This window comes from Orussus abietinus, unplaced genomic scaffold, assembly GCF_000612105.2.
Source record: "Orussus abietinus isolate OABI.00-Male unplaced genomic scaffold, Oabi_2.0 scaffold497, whole genome shotgun sequence".
Classification (NCBI taxonomy): domain Eukaryota; kingdom Metazoa; phylum Arthropoda; class Insecta; order Hymenoptera; family Orussidae; genus Orussus; species Orussus abietinus.
The window spans coordinates 7227-29945 of NW_019394641.1; the positions used below are offsets into that span (position 1 = coordinate 7227).

At 46.3% G+C, this 22719-nt stretch overlaps 1 protein-coding gene across 1 annotated transcript; it reads left to right on the plus strand.

The window, feature by feature from the left end:
• Positions 1-681: 681 nt before the first annotated feature.
• Positions 682-20131, plus strand: LOC105702726 (mucin-3A). The gene is made up of 18 exons (XM_023432918.1): positions 682-981; positions 1320-1521; positions 2014-2693; positions 2893-3076; positions 3218-3298; positions 3971-5527; positions 5641-5892; positions 6021-6122; positions 7232-7330; positions 9247-9391; positions 9853-11618; positions 11889-12533; positions 12912-13325; positions 13608-13826; positions 14353-14900; positions 15554-15797; positions 15924-16026; positions 16104-20131. Exons 4-18 carry the CDS (start codon positions 2972-2974, stop codon positions 16841-16843), a joined length of 7020 nt encoding a protein of 2339 aa, XP_023288686.1. The 5' UTR covers positions 682-981; positions 1320-1521; positions 2014-2693; positions 2893-2971; the 3' UTR covers positions 16844-20131.
• The last annotated feature ends 2588 nt before the right edge of the window (positions 20132-22719 follow it).

Here is a 22719-nt window from a genome sequence, read left to right on the forward strand (position 1 = left end):
TTTACCGTTAAATCCTTACCGCGAATTAGCAAATACCGAGGCTCATCAGCCCTGAGTACATACACATAGGCACACCTCACCCTCATCGCGCGTTCGACTTCCCTGCACATATACATCACACATACGGCATACATAACTACATACACATGCGTACACACCGTGAAACGTTCGAAATTCACGGCGCGATTAGATTGACTCTTCCAGGGCAAGGAATCAACGATTTACTAAGTAACGAATCTCCGTAGTTTCCCCCGGGATCATAGAAGATTCCGCGTAAGAGACGCCTCGGAGTACCCTGGCTAAGGCACGGGGCCCCTCGGCGGACGCGTCCGTCCGGTTCCTCCGGATTCCCGCCGCGGACGGGCCGCGTCGGTGATTTCTCGCCGGCCGGTTGGCAGGCCCGAGGCCTCGCGTCGGCTGTCAGCGGAGCCAGCCGAGGCGAGAGCGCGCTCGTATCTCCGAGCGGCGATTTCCTGAGGTCGCGATGCCGACGAACGGATCTGGAGGACAGAGGGAGGTTCGCGGCCGCGGGGACGCTCGTCCTGGCGGGTCGCGACCTGTCGGCGGCGACGCGACTCGTCGGTCGGGGCGGGCGGGCGGTCTGGGGCCGNCTTCTGGGATTTTATGGAGCCGTGCTAATGGCAGCCTTGACAAATACATGATGGCCGTTGTCCCCGAGCAGTGAAACGCGTACGCGGTACCTGGCGTGGACGCGAACCACCGTGAATCGGTCTCGGGGCAGTGAGTGCGAGCACTCGCGCGAGCGAGTCGAGTGTCGAGTGGCGCGGGCGATCGGTCGACCCGGACGGAGCGTCGACTCGCGGCCGCCGCGACGACGCCACCGAGTCGAGGAATCAGTGCGTGCGTGTTCCCCGCCACCGCCGCCGCCACCGCCACCGCCACCGCCACCACCACCACCGCAGCCGCCGCGGCGCCCGGGAGGGAGAGGAGCGGCGAAGTCGAGGTTCCGGGTGCGAACCGGTAACTCGTCGCCGTTGGCCGAGCCCGCCGCGCTGCCGAGGGCCGGGCCTGCCTGGAGCGCGCGCTCCCCGCGCCACTGGCGCGGCGCAGCCGACCGCGAGGGACCTTTTCTTTTGTTTACGCCTTGTCACTCGCGGGCGAGCGTGTCCGAGCCCGTCTACGGGGCGGGCGTGCGCTCGCGGCCCGAACCTCGGCCTCGGAGGACGGCCTATGCCAAGGACGCGCGGCGGACTCGGACGGACCCTCGCCTCGACGACTGCCCCTTTGGAGGAAGAGGGACGCTCCAGCGGTGCACGAGCTGTAACCTCAAACTGAATGTCCCGTTTTACCTATTCCAGGAGCGCTGCTAAGGAACCAGAGGAGACCCTGGCCACCTGGCGGAATGGATTCGCTAGGGGCTCTTTCGGAACGGCAGCTCCTACTCTGGCCGATCCTTCTTGGGGGGTAACCTCTGGGCCTGCGGAGACGGTATCTTCGTAGTGCACCTTCTCCCTGGATGGATGTCCTTCTCTTAGGTCGGTGCGAGAACTGCGACAGGGGGTGAGGGAATGATTATTTGGTCTGTTGGTTACTTTTTGGGCGAGAGACGGAGGTGGGGCGAAGCGGAGCGTGCTGGATTGGACTTGGGGGATGGTTCGATGTCGGTTTAGGCATGGGAAGGGTTTTCTTGTATTAAGGGGAGGTTCTTGGGTTATTGGTTAGTTGTGATTGATAGAATTCGAGTTTGGTTGTAGACTTTTGACTTAATCGTGACTTAACCCTAACTTCAGTGTTCTTTGAAAGGGATTTGAGGGGAATGTTTATGCTATGGGTTAGGGTTAGGATAAGGAATGCATTGATGTTTTGCATGGAGTTTTTAGGGGGGAGAATTAAGTTTGGGTTATGTGAGGGTTAGGATGAAAGCATATTTCAGGTATGAGGTGTGTTAGAATGGAGTCTTTGAAGGTAGATTTTTTATATGAAAAACTGGAAAAGATGCGTTAAGTTTTGAGATGCAACGTCGGTTAATGTTTTTTTTCTTACATTTTTCAGATTAAGGAATGCTGTTCCATATCCTCTAAATCAACATCACTGACTGAAACCTGCAATCCTGGATTGAACGGCGTAGATTTGCTCAACGTGAAGAACAGTCTGGTGCAATCGATGTTGACAATGCTTAGATGTCAAGTGACTGCTTGAATGTTTGAACAATGCCAGCCAATCGCTTTTCATTGCTGGACTTAGGATAAGTCAAGAATCTTTCAAAGTTTAAGCCGACGGATGTTAAATATTTATCATTATTGTAACACATTTACGGCACTTTTGGAAGTGCGAGGTTTATCGTATGAAATGGTCACACGTCCAAACGTCTAAATGGATGTGATTGCACAGCAAATGAATCTTGAAGAAAAATCCGAACACACACATAACACAGTGATACAGTTGTTCTTCAATGGGTAGTGTAATTTGTAAAGGGAGATGTTGAACAGATGTTGACAAATTTCTCACGCAAATATCAAAAGCCTAGGCTTCGATTCAACCTTACTTGGAACATTGACAAGAAGCGGAAGTGTACAGTGGATGTGGAAAATGTTTATCGAATTAAGTTATACGTGAACCACAAAGTTACATGCATGTCTGGAGAAGGCAACGTGGGACGAAGACGTGTTGAATGGCGCCGTAGCGCAAATACTGAAAATTTTCACCACTAATCAATCCCTTTCATCTCACGGGTGAGTGCAGTGATCGAATGACCTCATTTTCTGTTATTAATTTTACAGGTGCTTTACAAATTAATAACGTAACGGTTTAAATATTGCATGCATTGCCGCGTGTGTTAAACTGGTGTGTTGATATGAAATAATTAGTATTTATAGTTTATACTAATTTTGACAGTATTTTTGTATTAATGTAGAATTTAATATATTGTAGAGATAAATTGGAGGGCAAGATAGAAAGAGGGTGACAAGGTGGCTGGACGCTGCCTGGGGTTACGAGTGGCTGCGTGGGCATGCAGCAGCCTCAGACACGCCCTCTCCTCGGGGACTCAGTATCCTCTACAACTTCCCCGAATACACGTCGTAACAATCCTGTTGCCGTCCTTACCCATCAACAGGTGAATAATTTTTCAAGATTAAAATATTGGACTTAAAGTATTGGGAATATACGTGCTATAAAAACTGTGACATCGGTTGAATTATTCATCAATTGTACCATTGCTAGAAAGATGAATAAATGTTATGTATTTTTAATACAGTTACAGCAACTACAGCAACTACAGACTCATAGCTCAAATGGGCAGCCATTAACCTTCGCTCTGCAGCAGCCAACCAATAACGTCAGTAGTAAATTCAATTGTTTCGATAACTTTCTCCTTTATTTATTTCATAGATACAAGTTTCTTAAATGATGTTCAATGTACATGATTATTGTAACTTAGCAAATTACCATATCTTAATGACTTCGAGTTCTTAATTTGTACAATTGTCTAGAGACATTTAGTATTTCTTCGTTACTGGTTTTCCTTTTTTTTTTCCGGAGAAAGATGTGGAATTTAAAACTGATTTCCATGTATAATTTGATAAATTACATGATTGTTTCTCGAGAAGGTAGAAGTCCTCAGTATAACAATGTACAATTGTGATCGGTGAACCTCTTTTTCATGTAACAAATAACCTGACAAATTGTTGTGCCCTTCGCATTTGTTATATTATTAAACTCGCTTGGAATAGTTCTCTTAACACGCTTTACCATGTAACACTAGTATTCAATACTAAAATACGTATTTTCAGAGTTCCACGCATTATCACATGCTCTGCCTTGACGTAGTGAAACGAAATTAAAATTAGAGATAATATAAAATTGTGATTAATATTATTTTCACTATCGCGTGTCTGCCATCGTACGTATTTCGACTCTCGGTCACTTCTCCACCATCAAATCATTTTCTAACGACATTTAACAACGATTTGTATAATATTAATTAACATTGTTATGTGATCATTTGCAGTCTCAAGAGCAGGGAAATGGATCGGCAAGTGGGAATCACATCGTCTACTTGAATCAGCTGAACCAGTTGAATCAAAGTACCATTAATCACTCGGGGACTGGTATGGGCCTACCCCCGGCCACCCCCACTTTTGGGGTAGGCCTGAACATGGGACTGCCGCTATCGCTCTTGAACACAAACCTCACATCGCTTACATCCAATGCCATCACAACGTCGAATCCGCTGCTTAACCTTGGATTGCCTGGCATCAACACGGGCCTTACCGCGATCAATCCCAGCCTGAACCCTTTGAACAACATCAACTCGAATCTGAATTCTAGTTTACCTACGAACAGTATTAATACTGGTCTGTCGAACCTGGGTCAAGAACTGACCGGAGTCGGCTCAGCCATAAACAACTTAAACACCCTCAACTCCAGTAACATCGGTTCAGGAATCGCCGGGCTGAACACGGTTAACCAGAACCTGACGAGCCTCAACTCGTCGATGAATCAGAACCTTGCCACCCTGAGCGCGAATCTGAGCTCCACCAGTTCTGGCCTCTCCAACATCAACACCTTGAACTCCAATTTAACGTCCAGCGGCATCAATCCTGGGCTAAGCCAGGGACTCAACAGATCGTTGAACGCCCTCGCGACCGGACTTACGCCTAGCAGCGTGAACTCGAGCAGCGCAAACTTTTCCTTTCAAACTATACAGAGCATTCAGAGCATCGCGCCCCACATCGTCGGCTCCAGCATCGCCCACGTGTCGAGCTCGGGGGTGTCGCACCTGTCGAACTCCGGGGTCTCCTCGATCGCGCAGATCTCGAATCCTGGAGCGGTGTCGAACTCGGGCATCTTCACCAGCACAACCAGCGGTCCGATACTCTCGGCCACCACCGACTCCAGTCATACGTCCAACGTGATCCACTCGACGAAGGTAGCCCACTTCGGCACGATGCATTCGAACCTCTCGGCGAACATGCCGAGCTCCAACCCGGTCCAGCACATGTCGCTATCTGGCAACGATCCCACTTCCAACCTGGGCCACGTCTCGTCCATAAGCTCTTCCCACTCGACTGGGTTCCAGTCGCAGCGGACCTTCCCCCAAGGCTTGAACACCAGCCTGAACACCTCCGGTAGCCTAGCTGGCGCGAACCAGCAGACGAATGCTATCAGCACCAATATTAACACCGTCAAGTCCATACAGAGTATACAGAGTATACAGAGCCAGAATGCCAGCTCCCCGGGTAGTCCGTTCTCCGTGCCGCTCAAGAGCCCGGCGTCTAACGTCGCGCCGCCCACTCCGAGTCCCAGCCCTAACCGGCTGCTACTTAGAAGCCCTGCCTCCAATTCTATGCAGAACAGGAACAGTCCCAGTCCTGTGGCCACGTCTACGTGTAACGCTAACTTTGGCATGCAGCTACAAAGTCCCATGCAAAGTCCCATGAGCGTCGGGCCGATACAGAGCCCGGCACCCAGCCCGTACCCGCCCGCGAAGAGTCCTCATCATCTCGGTAACGGCAGTTCTTTGAACAGGAGTCCAGCTCCAGGAGGAAGTCCCGGTCCACCCGTGGTAAGGAGATAAAAATCCCGTCGTACGGGGCCGATTACAGTACATAGTTCTCCTACATTTACCAGCAATCGGTAGGGAGGACGCTCGTTTTACCATTGTCGACCTTATTTCAGGTAAGGCCCAACACCCCGATACTGCAACAGGGAATGCAGGTCCTGCAAATCATACACGGGACCCCGCAAAGTTACCAAACCGCGCCTACCCAGCTCGTCGCGAGGACGCATCTTGTGGGGAATCAGCAGATTCAGATTGCTGCCGCTAAGCCTGCTAAACAGCCGCCCCAGATTTTGCCGAAGCCACCGAACCAACAGGGTGGAAATACCCAACAGAAGCAACAACGGGTTGCCACGACGATTACGAGTCAAGTAAGCCTATCGATGATCGAGATAAGGAGTGCGTTCTTCTAGTATTTATTAGTAAGGTATTTGGGTTCTGTGGCGTAATATCTGTCCTAATTGTACTACGGTCTTAACGGTACATTGTTTCTCCACAGGTGTCCCAGCAGACGCAGCCTCAATTGGTACTCGCGGGGCCTCAACCGAATCCAACAACTGCTACGATGATACCAACTGCGCAGGGTCTCCTGCTAAATCAGGTTTCGACTCTTTAGTTTACTGGGTTGCTTTGCCTGCTGACACTCGCTCCTAATTTTTAATTAATCGTTCGGTAACGAGATGTTCATCTTAATTTACAAAAACCACTCGATACCTCTCCGGGGTAGTCGTTCTTTTGCGCATTTGATCCATTAGCGTTCATTCTCGCTGGGTATCCTTGTTAATTGGATTCTTGCGTGTATGTTAATTTCACTTTTATCCCCGAATATCGTTTCTTCATGTCCCCTGGCTTAGACGAGGTGTTGAGATACGCTTAATCGTTGCTGCTTCGGTTGAATGAGTTGCCTAACAGCAATCGCGACGGAAAGCATGTCAACGTTTGTTTATCGCTAATGGGTTGGACCACTATCATGCCAAGGAGTCGTGCGGCATCTTTCGAATTGAAAAGTTGGATGGAGAAACCTACGTCTACGTTTATCTCGAGTTAAGGGGATGTGAAAGTGGCATCCGAAAGGTCAATCGCTCATGATACTTTTCTACGTACTGGGTGCACCGAATCGTTTCGAACATTATAACGCGAACGTGGAGGCTATAAGGAAGATTTCGACGCTAATGGAATTTCATTTTTTATACCAGAGTTTGAAAGTGTCTATAAATAAATTAAAAGAAAGGAACGTTTAGGGGTGTCGGGATCTTCCTTACAGCCTCCATATCCATATTGTCAAGTTTGAAACGATTCGGTACACCCACTTCGGAGAAAAGTTTCATAAACGAGACCTCTCTGGCGCCAGTTTCACATCACCTTAACGTTAACTTCCTGTCTTGCCAGTCGATTTTGCCGAGTGCGAGGTATTCCTTTTTGTCCATCTCTTTAATGTTTACTCGCTTTTATAGTGTCCCTTTTCACACACTGTTATCTTTAAGCGCGTTAGCAACGATTCTTCAGGTCGTTGCGAGCATGGTACACGGCAGGGAATGACTCCGTCTTCCTCGAAGATGATGATACGTAGAGCTAGTATGAGTATGGGGAAAAGAGAGTAACCAAAGTGAGACACGGCTCGTTTACTTTAGATGTCTCGTATTGTGGCCCTTGGATATGAAATAGGTCGGGATTATCTATTATATATTTTTGGTTTGGGTTCTCGTGAAGGTTCTGCCCTCAACTGGTCCTGTAATCGTGCAGCAGCAACCCGGAGGTGTTCAGCTGATCCTCAGGACTCCAGCGAACACTCAACAACATACTGCACAGGTGATGGTCTCATCGGTGATACAAGAAGACCAGGTATGGCAATACCTAGGACGGATTTCAATCTATACCGCCCATTACGCGGTGCAAGTTGACTCATCGATTAAGCTCCCTTCTTTTTGTTTTTGTTATTTTTTTTTTCCTATTCTTTGTGTTCTTTACTTCTCTTGGACTGATGATAAATTGGCCACGGGTCTGTGCTCGTACATATGCACTTGGGGTTGGCAAAGTACCTGTCAAGGGTTATGTTAACTTGAATTCAAATGAATGTAACCGCGGTTATATTAACTTGAACCGTTGGTGTTGGTAGGTTATTAAGGCAATGCGAAAGTCGCGTCAAAGAGGTCTCGTTTATGAAACTTCTCCGGAGTGGGTGTACCGAATCGTTTCAAACTTTACAATGTGAATATGGAGGCCGTAGGGAAAGTCCTCGACATTTATGAAACTTCACTTTTTTGTAAAAAAAATTGTTTATTGGTATTTAAGGCGATGTGAAAGTGGCGTCGAAGAGGTTTTGTTTATAAGACTTTTCTCCCAACTCGGTTTACCGAATAGTTTGAAATTTAAGAACGTGAACAGGGAGACTATAAGGAAGGTCCTGAAACTCATGAGATTTCAATTCTTTTCAAATTTGTTTATAGGTATTTTAAAAATAGTTAATAAGAAATGAAATTTCGCGAGTTTCAGGACCTACCTTAGGGTCTCCGTATTTACGTTTTAAAGTATGAAACTATTTGAGATACCCAGTTCGTAGAATAGTTTTATGAACGATTGAGCTTTAGGATGCGACTTTCGAATCCCCTTAAGAAATTTCTTGTAAAAAATGAAATTTCATGAGTGGCAGGATCTTTTTCGGAGCTCTCGTATTCACGGTGTAAAGCTTGAAAGGATTCTGTACGCCCAGTACGGAGTAAAGCTTCATGAACGATTCTCAGATGATACTTTAGGGTCCCCTTAAAGTTGCCAACCTACGTAATATTCGTGCGTGCACAGTCGTGTCCTTGTACATTCAGGTCCCGACTTTTATTTAGAGTTCTCAGACGTCGATTGGTTTCCGAAAGTATATACGCCGTACCTGGTTCCCTTGTATTACCGTTTCATCCGTCCGCACTTTCATTGTTATCATCGCTTGATCGATTTACCAGCATCAAAATGTTCATAAACTGCATCGCAGCTCCGTTTCCGGATCACGGTTATCTTGTGGGATTTCCCTGTTTAATCTTCCATTTTCATTGGTCTCAAGAAATTTGTATACTATGTATTTTGGGTTATATATATATCTCATACGAAGGGTAGTGGGCCATTAGCGGGTTAAGAGCATGCGTTATTACTCACGTTACCGGCAAACTGTTTAAGGTAATAGTGCATTAGGGAATCTGGAATGTTCGCAATTGCGAACCGTATTCAGCGGCAGATATTGTTTTGGCTCTGATGGGAGGGTTTGCTTTGCGAATGTGTGACTCTGATACGATTTTAGGGCGTAAAGGCGGTGCTTACGTTGTTAATCAAATGCTCAGGACTATTTAAAGCTAAGACTGAGAGGAAAGGTTTACTATTTATGTCTAAAGGTGATTATGTAAGAATGATTTTTGTCTCCCTCTCACTGTGAGGTATTGCGAAAGTATGGGTTTTGTTGTGAGTACCGAGGACTCACCTTTTCTTCTTTTTTTTTTTCTGTGCGTTTTGTCATTCTTTGTAACATAGTGCGAGGAAAATGGAAGATAACGAAGACACTATGTCCTGGTTTTTATATCTCTCTTTTTTTTTTTCTTCTTTCGATGACTTTTTGATCAACAGTGATCTTGATAATATTCTTGGGACTGATGATTTCGATCAGTTGAAGTGAATTTATAGGTACTTAAAATCTAGCGAGATACGTGATGTCATTTATTTGGTAAGACACTAATTTGCTATTACAGCTGACTCAGCAACAACTGGTAAGGGTTGTAACAGCGCAAGGCATGCAACTTCAAGGCATCACGCCCGCTTTCTTTGCCGTTCCGAATGGTTTTCCTCCACCAGCACCACCAGTGATAAGGCATACACCCTCGAGTCCTGCACCATGTAAGTTAAGTCCAACCTGTTTATCGGTACGTCTTAAGGTGGCGCTAAAGTAGAGTCAAAGAGGTCTTGTTTACGAAACTTTTCGTCCGAATTGAGTTTACCGAATCGTTTCAAACTTCATTACGTAAATATGATGACTCCAAGGAAGATTCCGACATTTATGAAACTTCAATTTTTTCTTTTAAATTGGTTTATAGACATTTATAGATTTTTTATATATATATAAAAAAAAGAAATGAAGTTTCACGGTTGTCCGGAATCTTATAGCCTCCGTATTCACGTTGCAAAGTTGGAAACGATTCGGTAAACTCAATTCGGACGAAAGTTTCACGAACGATTCACCAGATGTCGCTTTCAGGACCTCTTAGCGAAGAATCTCGCGGAAAATGATTTTAACGTTTATCGTGGAATCCTGAACGAGGAATCAGTATTTTATATCGCCTTTGTCGTCCTTCTTTCAGCGAACACCGGCGCGGGGAACCCGATCGTGATACAGAATGCCATTGTGCAAAGTCCTCAGCCGCAAATGGCGCAGGTCAGTACGTCCACAGCGAGTGGTAATATAACGACGATGCAAACGACGACCGATCAGAGTCTGCTGCCACCGCCTAAGAAGAAGGCCAAGAAGAAGAAAAAGGCGAAAAAGAAGGACGAGGAACCGCCAAAGCTGGACCTCGCGAGCATCATGAAGATATCCGGCATCGGCGATGACGACGACATCTTCGATAACGACCTGTCGGCCGAGTCGGACGTGACGGCGCAAATTCACATCGACCAGAACGCGGGACACACGATGGGACAGCAATTGCCCACCCAGGTGGCCGCATCGAACCAACCAGGGCAGGGTCTGGTCCAGGTGCCGATCTCCAGTTCGTCCAGTCCGAATTTCTCGCCCTCGTCTAGTCAGCCTAGCCAGTTGGTCGCGCAATTGCAGATGCCGGTCCAGAACACGATCTCCGGCCACCTGAGGTTAGCCGTAGGCGAGGACGGAAGGGTCGTCCTCCATCACGCACCCGAACCGAATCAGCCCGAGATAGATCAAGCCACGGCGCAGGCGTTGATCCGCTCCTTGACTCAGGGCACTGGCCAGAATTCCCAGATCATCTCCCAGCTCCTAAGCCAAACCGTGTCGCACGTAGACCACAGTGTCCTCCAGAATCGGCAGAAACAAGCGAAACCATCCAAAGGTCCGACCGTAGGCCAAACTATGAACCCCGGTAGCAGTCAAAGCTCCTCGGCTGCTAGTCCCCAGCATTTACAGATGTGCGCCAATCTGGGGAGTTCGGCCAACGATGGCTTGAATGTCTCCCAGAATTCCAACCTGTCGTCTAACATGGTTGGTCAGGGAGGCGTAAACACCCTGCCCACGGGCAGTGTCCCGACTTCCATGGGTTCTGCTGGTCAGAATATCTGCCATACGTCGAAGACCGTGCAGGCGTCGATGCATAATCTTCAGGCTCAAACCGCAACCATCCAAATTTCTAGCGAGTCTATGAAATCGCCCCCGTCGAAGTACACCGTTCAGGCCAATCAACAGGCTGTTAATGTCCAGATCCAAAAGTCCGGCCAGCAATCTCGGTTGACGAACACCTGCGTGAACGCGAACGTCCGGCAGAATCTGAGCGGCAAGGGGGTGCAGCAGAACATTCAGGTACTTCAGAAGACCAGTCCAGGTGGCGTGCACACGCAGAGGAACGTCATCGTCGGGAAAAGTTCGCAGAACCCTCAGCAGGTGACCATTCAACAGGAAGCTGGCCAGCCGTTGCAGCAGAATTCTCTGTCGCATCAGGAGAACCTCCACCATCAAATGTCCGCTCAGGCGGTGCAGACGCAGAACGTTCAACACATGATGGAGCAAAACGTTGCCGTCAACATCCGGCAAAATGCGAGCAACGTGCCTCAGCAGAACTCGCTGAATGATTTTCATCATAGCACCGTGGAAGTACAGCATCAATCCAGTGGTAACGCGCAGCATCATACGATTAACGTGTTGCAGCAGAGCGTCGAACAAAATCTGCAGCTAGGTGGCGGCGAACAGTCGCATCAGACACAGGCTACCGGTATTCGGCATCAGGGTGGTGCGTGTCCCGGGTTGCAGAACTTGAATGTGCAGCAAAATATCAATCTACAGCAACAGAAGGTCGTCTTGTCCAACGTTTCGTCGTCGGTTAACGGGCAGCAGAGTGACTGTCAAACTCTGATGGGGGGTATCGAGCAACAGAGCAATGCGCATCACAACATGCAGCAGCAGAACATGCAGCAGAGTATACAGCAGCAGAATATACAACAGCAGAATATGCAGCAGCAGAATACGCAACAACAGAACATGCAGCAGCAGAACATACAGCAGCAGAACATTCAACAGCAGAACATTCAACAGCAGAATATGCAACAGCAGAACATACAGCAGCAGAATATTCAACAGCAAAACATGCAACAGCAGAACATGCAACAACAGAATATGCAACAACATAATATGCAGCAGCAGAATGTACAGCAACAGAACATCCTTATATCGAATGTACCCTGTTCGACCGGTGTGCAGCAGACCGAGTCGCAGAAAGCAGAATCGAACAACGCGAACGTACTTAATTCTACGGCCACGAACATTCTACACAACGCCCCGAAGATCACTCCGGAGATCCTCAACGCCCTCAGTAATCTGAATCCGAACGATCAGTTGCTGATTGCGAACGCGAACGGGCAAATGCAGGTGATAAGCCAGCAGCTGTTGCAGCAGTTCCTCGCCGGCCAGTTGAACGCCGTTCAACAGACTCAGAGCCATGGACAGACGCAGAAGATCGTCATCGGCGAGCCCGACGCGTCCAATCAGAATCTCCAGGGTGTGCAGATCAACACGCCGACGAGTCAGATCATAGTCAATAGTTCCGGAGGGGCGCCGACTATTCAGAACAATATACAGAATATTGTAGTTCAAGCGGCTCCGTCCCAAATGCCACACCAGATCCAGATACAAAACTCGAACTTCCCTAGTCAGTTCATCGACAGTCTCAATCAGCAGCAGATCAGGAACCTAGGAAACAGTCAGCAATCGCATCCCAATTCCGTACCAAAGAAGGCGAAGGTCGTCAAGAAAACCAAAGTGGCCATCACCTTAGCTCATGGAATTGCGAATTCACAGGTTAGTTTTATTATTTCCCGACAGTGGCGCCAAAGAGGTCTTGATGTTGATACTTTTCTCCTGGGGGTACCAAACCATTTCAAAATTTACAACGTGAATGTGGAGGCTGTAGGGAAGGTCCTGACACCCATGAAATTTCAATTCCTTTTAAAATTGGTTATGGATATTTAATGAAATTCTTAAAAATGAAATTTCATGGGTGTCGGGATGTCGCATCCAGTTAGGAGAAAAGTTTTATGGAGGATTGACCCTTCGGATGCCGCTTTTACATCCCCTTAATATGTATTGTTTTCTTTCTAGACTTTTTAATTAATATTGCTTTCTTTCTGGACTCGAAACTCGTAGTTGCGTGGATATTAATGTTCTTTTTGATGTCAGGTCGCCAAGACGTTTACTGTGGCCCGTCCAACGATGGTAACGACTACCGCAGCCACGTTACAGAAGACTGATACTTCGAGCAAGGGCGTCAATTTTGTGTCCCAGAGTACAACTCCCAGTAAGTGCGATACCACTCAAGGTGACGTGAACAGCTCGCTAACCTTGCCTTCTTCCGGTGGTCAAGCATCCTCGACAGTGCCGAATGGCCAGATGGTGCAGAGGGTGCAAACTATTCAACTGCCAGCTCAAAAGCAGCAGGTTTTGAAGAACATCCAAGCTCAGATACAATCCATACTTGCGCGGAAAACTAACACGCAAGCTGAACAAGCCATACTGTCGAAGTTGTATCAAGAACAGGCCCGAATCCTTGCGAGTGGAAAGATCGTTAGTAACTCGTCCCACCCGGTCAGCAGTGTGAGTATGTTTTGGCGTTTCAACGCAGGTTTAACGACTTATTAGTACTTAGGGAAAACACTCGGTACTTAACTCTTAACGCTCCAAGTGTGGCGCTCAAGCACCACCGATGTGCGGCGTTCTACTCCAAGTGTGCCTCTCAAGCACCACCTATCCGACCGACTTCCAAGTCGAAGTATGATGAGAATAAGTTGGAGTTGCCGGTTGATATTCACAATTAAAAGTCGGAGCGTTAAGGGTTAAAGCAATGGCTGCTTGTATTTATCTCATATATATTTCTAGGGAGCCGAAACAAATGTCAACGTCAATGTGGTGTCCACCATGATACCGAATTCCCAGGCGCAAAGCGTATGCAAGAGTCAAACTTCAACGGTCCAGACGCAGACTCAGACACAAGCCTCCTCCATGACGATGAACTCGCAGAGCAACAGTTCCTGTCCGACTGCTTCGGGCCAGAATCTAACGAGTAGCCCTAACAATGTTTACCTGAGCAATTTCGGGGTAAGTGCGGCGCCGTTAAGGGGGGCCGAAAGTCGCATCCGAGGAGTCAATCCTCCCTGACACTTTTCTCCTAATTGGGTGTACCGAGGCGTTTCAAACTTTACAACACGAATAAGGTAGACTCTAAGGAAAATCCCGAGACCCATGAAATTTCAACTTTAAGAATTTCTTTTTATTAAATGTCCATAAGCAATTTTAAAAGAAATTGAAATTTCATGGGTGTCAGGACCTTCCCTATAACCTCCGAACTTTATAACGCGATTGTGAAGGCTATAAGGAAGGTCCCGGGAATCATGAAATTGTATGTTTTGTAGAAGAAAGAAAGAAATGTTAAAATGTCTATGAACAAATTTAAAACGTTGAAATTTTATGGGTTTGAAACGATTCGGTATACCTAGTTTGAAGAAAAGTTTTACGGATGAGACCACTTTGACGTAATCTTAAAGCAATGTCAGAGTACAGAGAATGAGAGGTTGATTTTGTCGTCACGTTGTCGAGGATCTGACGATTGGTTTGGCAATTCTAGGCGCAGCAGTGCACCCAGAGTCAAGGCGTGTCGAGTGTTGCGCATCAAAATCTGCACCAGGCGCACAATAAGCAGCACAAGTACTACCAAAGCCACGCTAATCAGATACTCAGTCCGTCTTCGGCCAGCGGACAGTCGTTCTCCACGGCGAGTCTTTCGGCGACCACACTTGCACAGCAAAACGGCACCCAGGTCACGCAGTCGCACGGGCAACAGGTCGCCAACACGCAGCAGTCTACGCAATGCCAAACCGATCCTTTGGACGTGAAGCTGAACCTGCAAACCCCGAGCCCCATCAAGCTCGAAATGTCCTCGCCTGTCCAGTCGCAACCGCGAACCACCTCTCCTGCGGGACAAAGTACGGCTACTTCTCCTAGGATGATCAGCAAGGGGACGCAGCGGATTCAGAGTCCCGTCAACGTCGCTGGGAATCCTCCTAAGCAGATGCTCAGTCCTGGGAGTACTACGAGTCCGTTGGTCAGTCCGAGGCAAGGGGTCAAAAGGCCCGCGTCAAGTCCGATTTGCAGGCAAATCAATCGCGGTGACTTGTGAGTAACGTCGAAGTTAGGCGTTAGAAGAGTTGAGGTGATACGAAGCTGCCTTCCGATGCGTCGATACGTTTATTAAACTTTCCTACGAACTGGGCGCTCCGAATCGTTTGAAACTTCAAGTGGTTACGGAGGCCTTGAGGCACTTGTTATATTTTATATTTAAAAAGAAAACATTTTTTAATCTAGCCCACACTAGAACCAGGGACACATTCGTCATATTTTACGTATTTTGAAAGGTTAGAATCGAAAATGCAGAGTTTCACGTTCTGGGCATAACATTTTAGAATGCAATTGAAGGAAATTGTAGTTGCCGCTATACGATACAGAAGGCGCCACTGGCCCATTAGAGCATCAGAAATCATGAATCCAGGGGAGTTATCGAGTTTTGCTTTAATTTCTATATAATTAATCTACTAAAATTATGTATCGAGTATGCAATTTCGTATAATTCTCAAGGTAGAGTGCATTAGACGTAACCATAGCGTAAACATAAATGTCGGTAACGGCGCTTTATTTCAGATGGAATATCGGTTGCCATTTTTAACGACGTCCATGATATTTTTCGGCGGCTTTCATATCACCTTAACGAGATCGTTTAAGTGGTTAATGGTGGTGTGCGAGTCGGGAGTAATCGATTGCCTCGTTTTTAGGATGGAACAGCAACTGAAGATCGATCAAAGTGGTGCTCTAAACCCCGACGTAAACACACCGTTCTTGAGCAAGAGTGACGCCTGTAAACGCCTCGTAAGGTATCACTGCTTCAACGAACAGGTTTTGAGCACCAAGGATCTTGCCAAGGCGGACGAAATATTCGAGGAGACGGCCAAACACCTTCTGAGCAAATTCAACTCCATGATGAATAAATACACTTACCTTTTGCTAATGGAAAGCATGGTAAGGGGATCCATTACGGCACCTTTAACCTTTCTCGCGCCGTTCGATTACCTACGTTGGAGTATCCCTTCGTTACCGTGTAAGAGCTAAGAGTTAATAATGGTGTCTTTTGTCCGTTACTTTCAGCGCGAGGTACGAACATCCGAACTCATGATGATCGACCGAACATTCGTGGCCGAGGAGGAAAGCATCCTGAATCGGTTGCGGGAGCAAGAGGCCAAAGTCAGCGGTGAGTAGATGCAAAGGGGATCGAGATACGACGATGGTACACGGTAGAAAGTTTAATAAATCCCCGGGACATTTCAGAGGAGTTCAAGAAGGAGGAGAAGCCCCTGGTGCCAAAGGTCGAGCCCGGCGTGACAGAGGACGTGAAGTCGACGTCGCTGCTGGGCGGCATGTCGGTGAAGCGCGAGCTAGAGGACGACTTCCCGGGGGTGGAGGTCGACTCTAAGGTCTCGATTAAGCCGGCAAGCTGCACCAGCGGCGACTACGACGAGTGGCTGGAGATCCAGAAGGAACTCGGCGTGTACCCGGCCGCGATGGATTCGACCAAATGTCGAAACGGCAACGGTTCCGGCAGTGGTAGTGAGATGACCTCGAAGTCGTCTAAGGGCGAAAGAACGCGAGCAAACGGTGAATACCGGGGTGTTAACGTGAGCAGTAGTGGCGGTGAGAGTAGTAACGTTCCGGGAAGTGGCGAGTCCTGCGACGAGGTCCACTCGGCCGGCGTGGAGAAGCGCTGGAGCAGCGCGACCGACCTCGAGCGAGACCTCCTAGAGGACACCGACAGCCTGGACGGGCTGGCTCTCCACTCGCAGACCCAGTGCCCGACGTCGCTGCATCTCGTCAACGAGAACGAGGCCGAGAACGAGAACGAGCCCGACGATATCACGGCACAGGTGCAGTCCGCCATAGACAGTATTCTGAACCTGAAGAAGGGACCGGCGAACGCGTTGCCCAGCAGCAGCGGCGGCTCGTCCGCCCAGCCGGCCGAGTCCAAGGACCCGGTACTGGACCAGGCGGTGCGCAGCATCCTAGGCTCGTGACCCTCCTTCAACAAGGTCTGTTGAAGGGCTCTCGTTCGCTCGCCAGGACCCTTGGAAGAGGGCCGGATTATCGCTAAGGAATCCTGTTGCGCGAGTACCCACGGTGGTGCTCGCTCTCTTCCCTCCCGAGGAGGCGATTAACTTAAACGCGTCGAACACCTCGCAACGACCCTCCGGTCGTCAAGGGATGACTCGCGTTTACTACCTCACGATTGGCGACTACCTTACAGCGGGCCGCACCGGAATTCCCTTTTCTTCGTTTCTCGATTCTACGAATACTGTCTTCGTTGGCGTTCACGTTAACGGCCGGGCGACCTCCAGGACCTTCCCATCAGGGTGGTCCTGAATTTCCGTTGCTTGCTCAATCAAACGTAAGATGGAGGCCTCAACTTTTGGGGATGGACTCCGCAGAAGACACGTAAAGGGGGTTTCCTTTAAATTCGATTCGACGGGGTTGTTATTCCGCGCGATTAAACTCTTGTTAACGAGCGTTACCGTCAGCTAGTGGAGTACTGGATATTGTTGCACCTAGGCGTAATCCTATGTTTACTGGAAGCGTTTCTTAGACGTGGTTTTCTCGAAAGCTTTACGGAATTATGTTTTCTCGTTACCCTGATCATGAATTGTAACAGGTCTTCGCGAATTCAAACCTTGGTTTCCCCAGAGGATCCGCGATGTCAGATCTTTTGTAATCTCGATTGAGGATTCTTCGAAGAGCTGGAAATTTTTAAGCATAATTTATGTTGCTCATGATAATGGAGCAAATTCGGTGTTTTTTTTTGTTTTTTTTTTTCCATATTGGAAAGGAACTTGTTTTGGTTAGGGTGATACCGTGTATCTTCCGCTTCGAACGTGAATGGGGTTACGGACTTGTCATTATTTTACTAGCTGACGAGTCGTAAGGACATTGTTTCATCGCCTTAGAATATAGACTCTGTTGTACAGCGATCAAGCAGCTTTCGATATCTCAGACAGACAGTATTTGTTAGGAGTAATGTTTCGCCCTTCCGACTGCCGTCAACAAGATGCGAAACGATAGTAAATGCATTTTAAGTGTTTGACAAAATGTTTCTTGTAAATACGTCGTTCATTGTAGAGCAATCAATAATGTCGAATGAAATTTTGCGCCATATCGGGCCCGCGGTATTTTTTTCTTTCTTTTTTTTTTTTTCTTCTACCGGAAGGAAGTAGTTCATTATTCGCGTGATATTTATGTTTTTTTTTTTTATTCACCTCCTCGATCAAGAAATGGAGGAATGACGTTGATAACTCGAATCATGATCAATTGAGCTCTATTTCGCTCCCACGTTGAAGACGGATCTTTCGCGGCTTTCGTTTATCGAGAAATCATAGAAATTTGTGAACAGTGATTCCACGCGATGCGGAGTTTTTCCAATCGTCCTCGGTAATGTTTTCTCTCGCAATGGCAATAATTCTAATTATTTATACGATGAAATAAAAAAAATGAAATTGTACACTTTCCATTAGAGTAAGAAGCGTTTAAGCTACTCGCGTAATTATACTTTTAAGCAGCTGTACATGTGGTTAGGTAGCTAGGTAACTCGCTCAGTTATTTCAGTCTGCCAGTTTTGTAATGTAATTTTGTAAAAAGGAAAAAACTATTTAAAGTGACTTATTCCACTTTATCAGTAACACAACGTAAGCGTAAGGAATTTACGGATACTTAAGGATGGGTCGGTGAAATTGTACATATGTTTTAAAAGTATATATTATTGTCATTGTATATCACGCTCATCATTGTCATCTAATTTGTTCGTCGTCGTCGTTATTACTATCATCGTCGTCATGGAAGTCGTAACTATTTTCGCCATTAATATTATTAGCACCGTTCTCATTGTTATAATCATGATCTTAGAATCACTGTTATTACACCTGCTACTTTGCGTAATCACTAGTAGGGGTGTTGCGCATATCGGAAGTATGTTTAATACCTTTCAATTAGCCGTTTGAGTACGGCCAATGTGTAAATACGGTTCGAGATATGACTTTTGGAGCTTTTTCTTACGTTTCTGAGGGCCCATCAAAGGGATTTAACGACACATGATGACGAGTGTCCTGATACGACTGTATAAATGACCTTTTCGATAACATAAATTATGCGATGCTGCTGCTATATTATTCGGAATATTTATCCCATACCCTGGCATCATATCGAATCTCGTGAATGCTCTCGAAGGATGACAAAGGTAGCCGCAGATTTTTTAATCACGCCTCCTTATGAACTCTGCGTAACGAGGATAATGTACATATACATTTGCAGTGGCTAACACGGATATTTACACCGATTACTCTAATCATTTAAAAACTGCGATACCAGTAACGAGTGAAAGTTCCCCCTAGCGGGAAACTGTCACAATTAAAAGGACAGTCATGGAAATTGTTTACAATATAAATGTTATACCTGGGAACTGTGTAAGTTTCCAAAGTAGCATTATCAAAGAAAGTAACATTATTAAAAAAAAACTGCGATACCAGTAACAAGTGAAAGTTCCCCCTAGCGGGAAACTGTCACAATTAAAAGGACAATTTGGAAATTGTTTACAATATAAATGTTATACCTGGGAACCGTGTAAGTTTCCAAAGTAGCATTATTAAAGAAAGTAACATTATTAAAAAAAAACTGCGATACCAGTAACAAGTGAAAGTTCCCCCTAGCGGGAAACTGTCACAATTAAAAGGACAGTCTTGGAAATTGTTTACAATATAAATTGTTATACCTGGGAACCGTGTAAGTTTCCAAAGTAGCATTATTAAAGAAAGGCAGACGAACATATCATATAAGTTTCCCTCGAAGGATAGGATGTCAACCTCCGACAGCAAGACACGTTTCCTGAATTTCAACTGATAAGGGGTCCGCGTAATTGTTTCATTAGACGAGAAAAGGGAGGTTCAAACTGAGACTAAAATAGCATTAAGTAGATCTCTTGGATAATCTTCGAGGTGACGTTATAGATATCGATGCGCAACTTCTTTTTTTTTGGAAACGCAGGCTTCGCAGCTCCAAAAGTCTAACGCGTTTCCCGTTGTTAAGTTCCTACCGATCGACTTAGTTATCCGTACGAAAAGAAATGTCCCCGGTACACGATTAGATATCTCGAGGTAGATGGATTTTCGCTAAGGAATTCTCGAGAAATGGAGAAGCCTTCTCGGCCGATAAAGAAAGACAAAAGAATGCCGTGCAACACCCCTGCTATCGTTTTGGTTAAGGGAAGGCAAGGGTGAGTCTTTTACTCAAAACCCTTCCATAGCTTAAATGGGAAAAAAAAAGTAAACAAAAAAAAGTCGTACCCTCCGTTTCATCGTTAATATGACGTCTGGATAATCTAAAAAGAAGGGAAAAGAAAAGGCAACAACACAACGCGTGCGAATAATGTGCTAGTTTTCCGGCGTGCCAATAATGAGTATGTTAATAAAGTGTGTTTATTTTTCTAAATTCGAGTCGTTGTTCTCAAGGTACGTCCACGGTAATCATGTCGGAGCGTGGTAATAAGCTGGGAGGAAATGATGTTAGAGGAAGCTTTTGCATGTATACACGTAATAACGAAGTCACCCTCGTCGTCTCTTAACACGAGTATCCTTCCATTTGAATAACAGTCTCTGCGACGGAATTTTAACGTCTAGAAGTGGTCGACAAAAATCCTATTGTATACGCGAGATAGGGACGCGCATCCAAGCGGACCTTCAGGAATTGGTTAGCCGTGAAAAAGAGTTAATTAGGGTGCCCATCAAAGACGCATACGTTGAACAGTCAGCAAACACGTCGAAGAAACATTTAATGTGACTATATAATATATTTATGTACAATTAGGGACATAAGAGGAGTATCTGTTGCGCCACCCAATTCGTAACGTTGAATTTAATTTCGGCCATTTTCTCGTCGAGATTCAACGACCGTTTAAAAAGTAATTTGGAATTTTTTAAACCTTCAACTTGGCCCAAGAAAATTTAGCAACAATTCGGGAATGCCTCGGGACATTCCGCGGTTATTTATTCGGATTTTTATTCCGCACTATTCGGTGTGTTAAAAAAATTCTCTTCGTAGGAGAATGTTGTTGCAACTACTGCGGTGTTTGCGCGATTATGCCGAACATTTGCATTAAGTGTTTTACATGGCGGAATAAATGCTGTTACGTATTGACTGTATGCGATTTTGAGGGTGCGACCTGCCGTACTGTCGCCTTTTATCCGTGAATGCATTAAACGCTTTAATTTCGAGCCTTAAGGCGATGCGAAAGTGGCGTCGAAGAGTTGACGTAGCTTCTCTCAAAAAAGGGTGTACCGAATCGACTTGAAAATTCTGAAACTGGTTGCTGGAAACTTGTATCGTTAAAGCAAGGATAAAAATGATAAGAATTGTGTGCCGCGCCGGTTAAAAATTAGCGAGCCGACTAAGCAGGACGTGATTCACGTCAGCGGCAATCGGGAATAGAATTTAAAATGACGTGAATTAACGTCAGCGGCAACCAGGAATAGAACTTGAAACGACGTGAATTCACGTCAGCGGTCGCGAATGTGTTAATACGGAAGCCATAAGGAGGGTCGCGATCCCCATGAAATGTTGTCAGGGTCAGGAATTTCCTTATATCTTCCATATTCACATTGTGAAGTTAGAATTCGGCGGGGACCTACTTTCAAGAAAAGTTTCATAAACGATTGACTCCTCGGGTGCCACTTTGACGCCCCCTTAAGCCATTGACCCTTAGTTCGAATCTTTAATCGTTACGTCGGATATTTTTGTACCTCGTTGAGTGAAAATTACAATGCCGATGTACGACTGAGTGTTTTATATACCGGTAATGTGTAGACATTCCGAGCAGGGAAACGAGAATCAAACGGTGAAAACTGATTTTTAATCTATAAATCGAGAGGATCTTGGTGCGTCTACCGAGGGATATGTGTGTCCAGCTATTGTCGACTTGTATTAATGCATATGTACAGAGATAGGTCGAATGTAAAGAATCACGGAGGGAGGGGCTGTGCACGTTTTTCAGAGAGCAGCTCAATGAACCGAATAAGTGAGACCTTAGGATTAGGAAGTAGAGAACGAGGCAAAATAAATTTATAAAGTATCGTTTATTTATGTACACGTTTGATCGCGAATGCGGTAATACCGAGGCTCGTGACGTAGACGCGAGATTCCCGCGTTTCTCGATATATCCTCCGCTCGAGCATGACGATAACGACGCACAGGCATCGGCTTCTGTTCTTCGCACACGTACAAACGTCTTTGTACCGATTGTTTAACGAATTCGGATTAAGCGGTAGGCTCGACGACACGATTCTTTGTCCCCTCGTTGTCGGAGCAATGTAAGACTGAAAGTAATGGCGACTTTTATGTGCTCCGGTGGTTCTAGGTTCGGTTCTCGGTCGTCTCGCACTGTTGTTACAGTCACATTGTAAAGAATTGTCAAATATCGGGGTGAAACCTTGAATTGTAGAGATTGATTTGAAAGACGCAAAGAGTTTTAAAGCCCATGGTTACCGCGTCCTACTTTCTGTACCAATCATTCCATTTTAATTATTCATTTTCATTTGCAGCATTAAAGTTAATTTTAACGTTAACGTTGCCCGTGATTGCTATCTTGGTTTTATCTTTAAGTGCTTATTTGTTTCAATGTTTCGTTATTTTCTCGGGGGCCAGTTCAAGATGGCGCCGCATCGTTTTTTAAAAGTATCGGGTACCGTTCTCCTCCACGGCGGCGCTGGTGGCTGCTTCTAATCTCCAAGTACGCGCTGCGGAACTGTGGTTGTTCTCAACTTTTCAGTAGTTTGAGGCAGAAACTAGTAGGCATAGATGAGTTGGGAGATTGCTTATGGGCAGGGTTGGGTAAGTATAATACGTGTAGTAATTAAAA

What these genes read in the sequence shown, in the direction of transcription:
- LOC105702726 (XM_023432918.1), top strand. Translation starts at nt 2,972, where the DNA reads ATGCAGCAGCCTCAGACACGCCCTCTCCTCGGGGACTCAGTATCCTCT. An exon ending in GAAGTCCCGGTCCACCCGTG is followed by an intron (nt 5,528 to 5,640) that starts GTAAGGAGATAA and finishes ACCTTATTTCAG; the next exon opens with GTAAGGCCCAACACCCCGAT. An exon ending in ATGGAATTGCGAATTCACAG is followed by an intron (nt 12,534 to 12,911) that starts GTTAGTTTTATT and finishes TTTTGATGTCAG; the next exon opens with GTCGCCAAGACGTTTACTGT.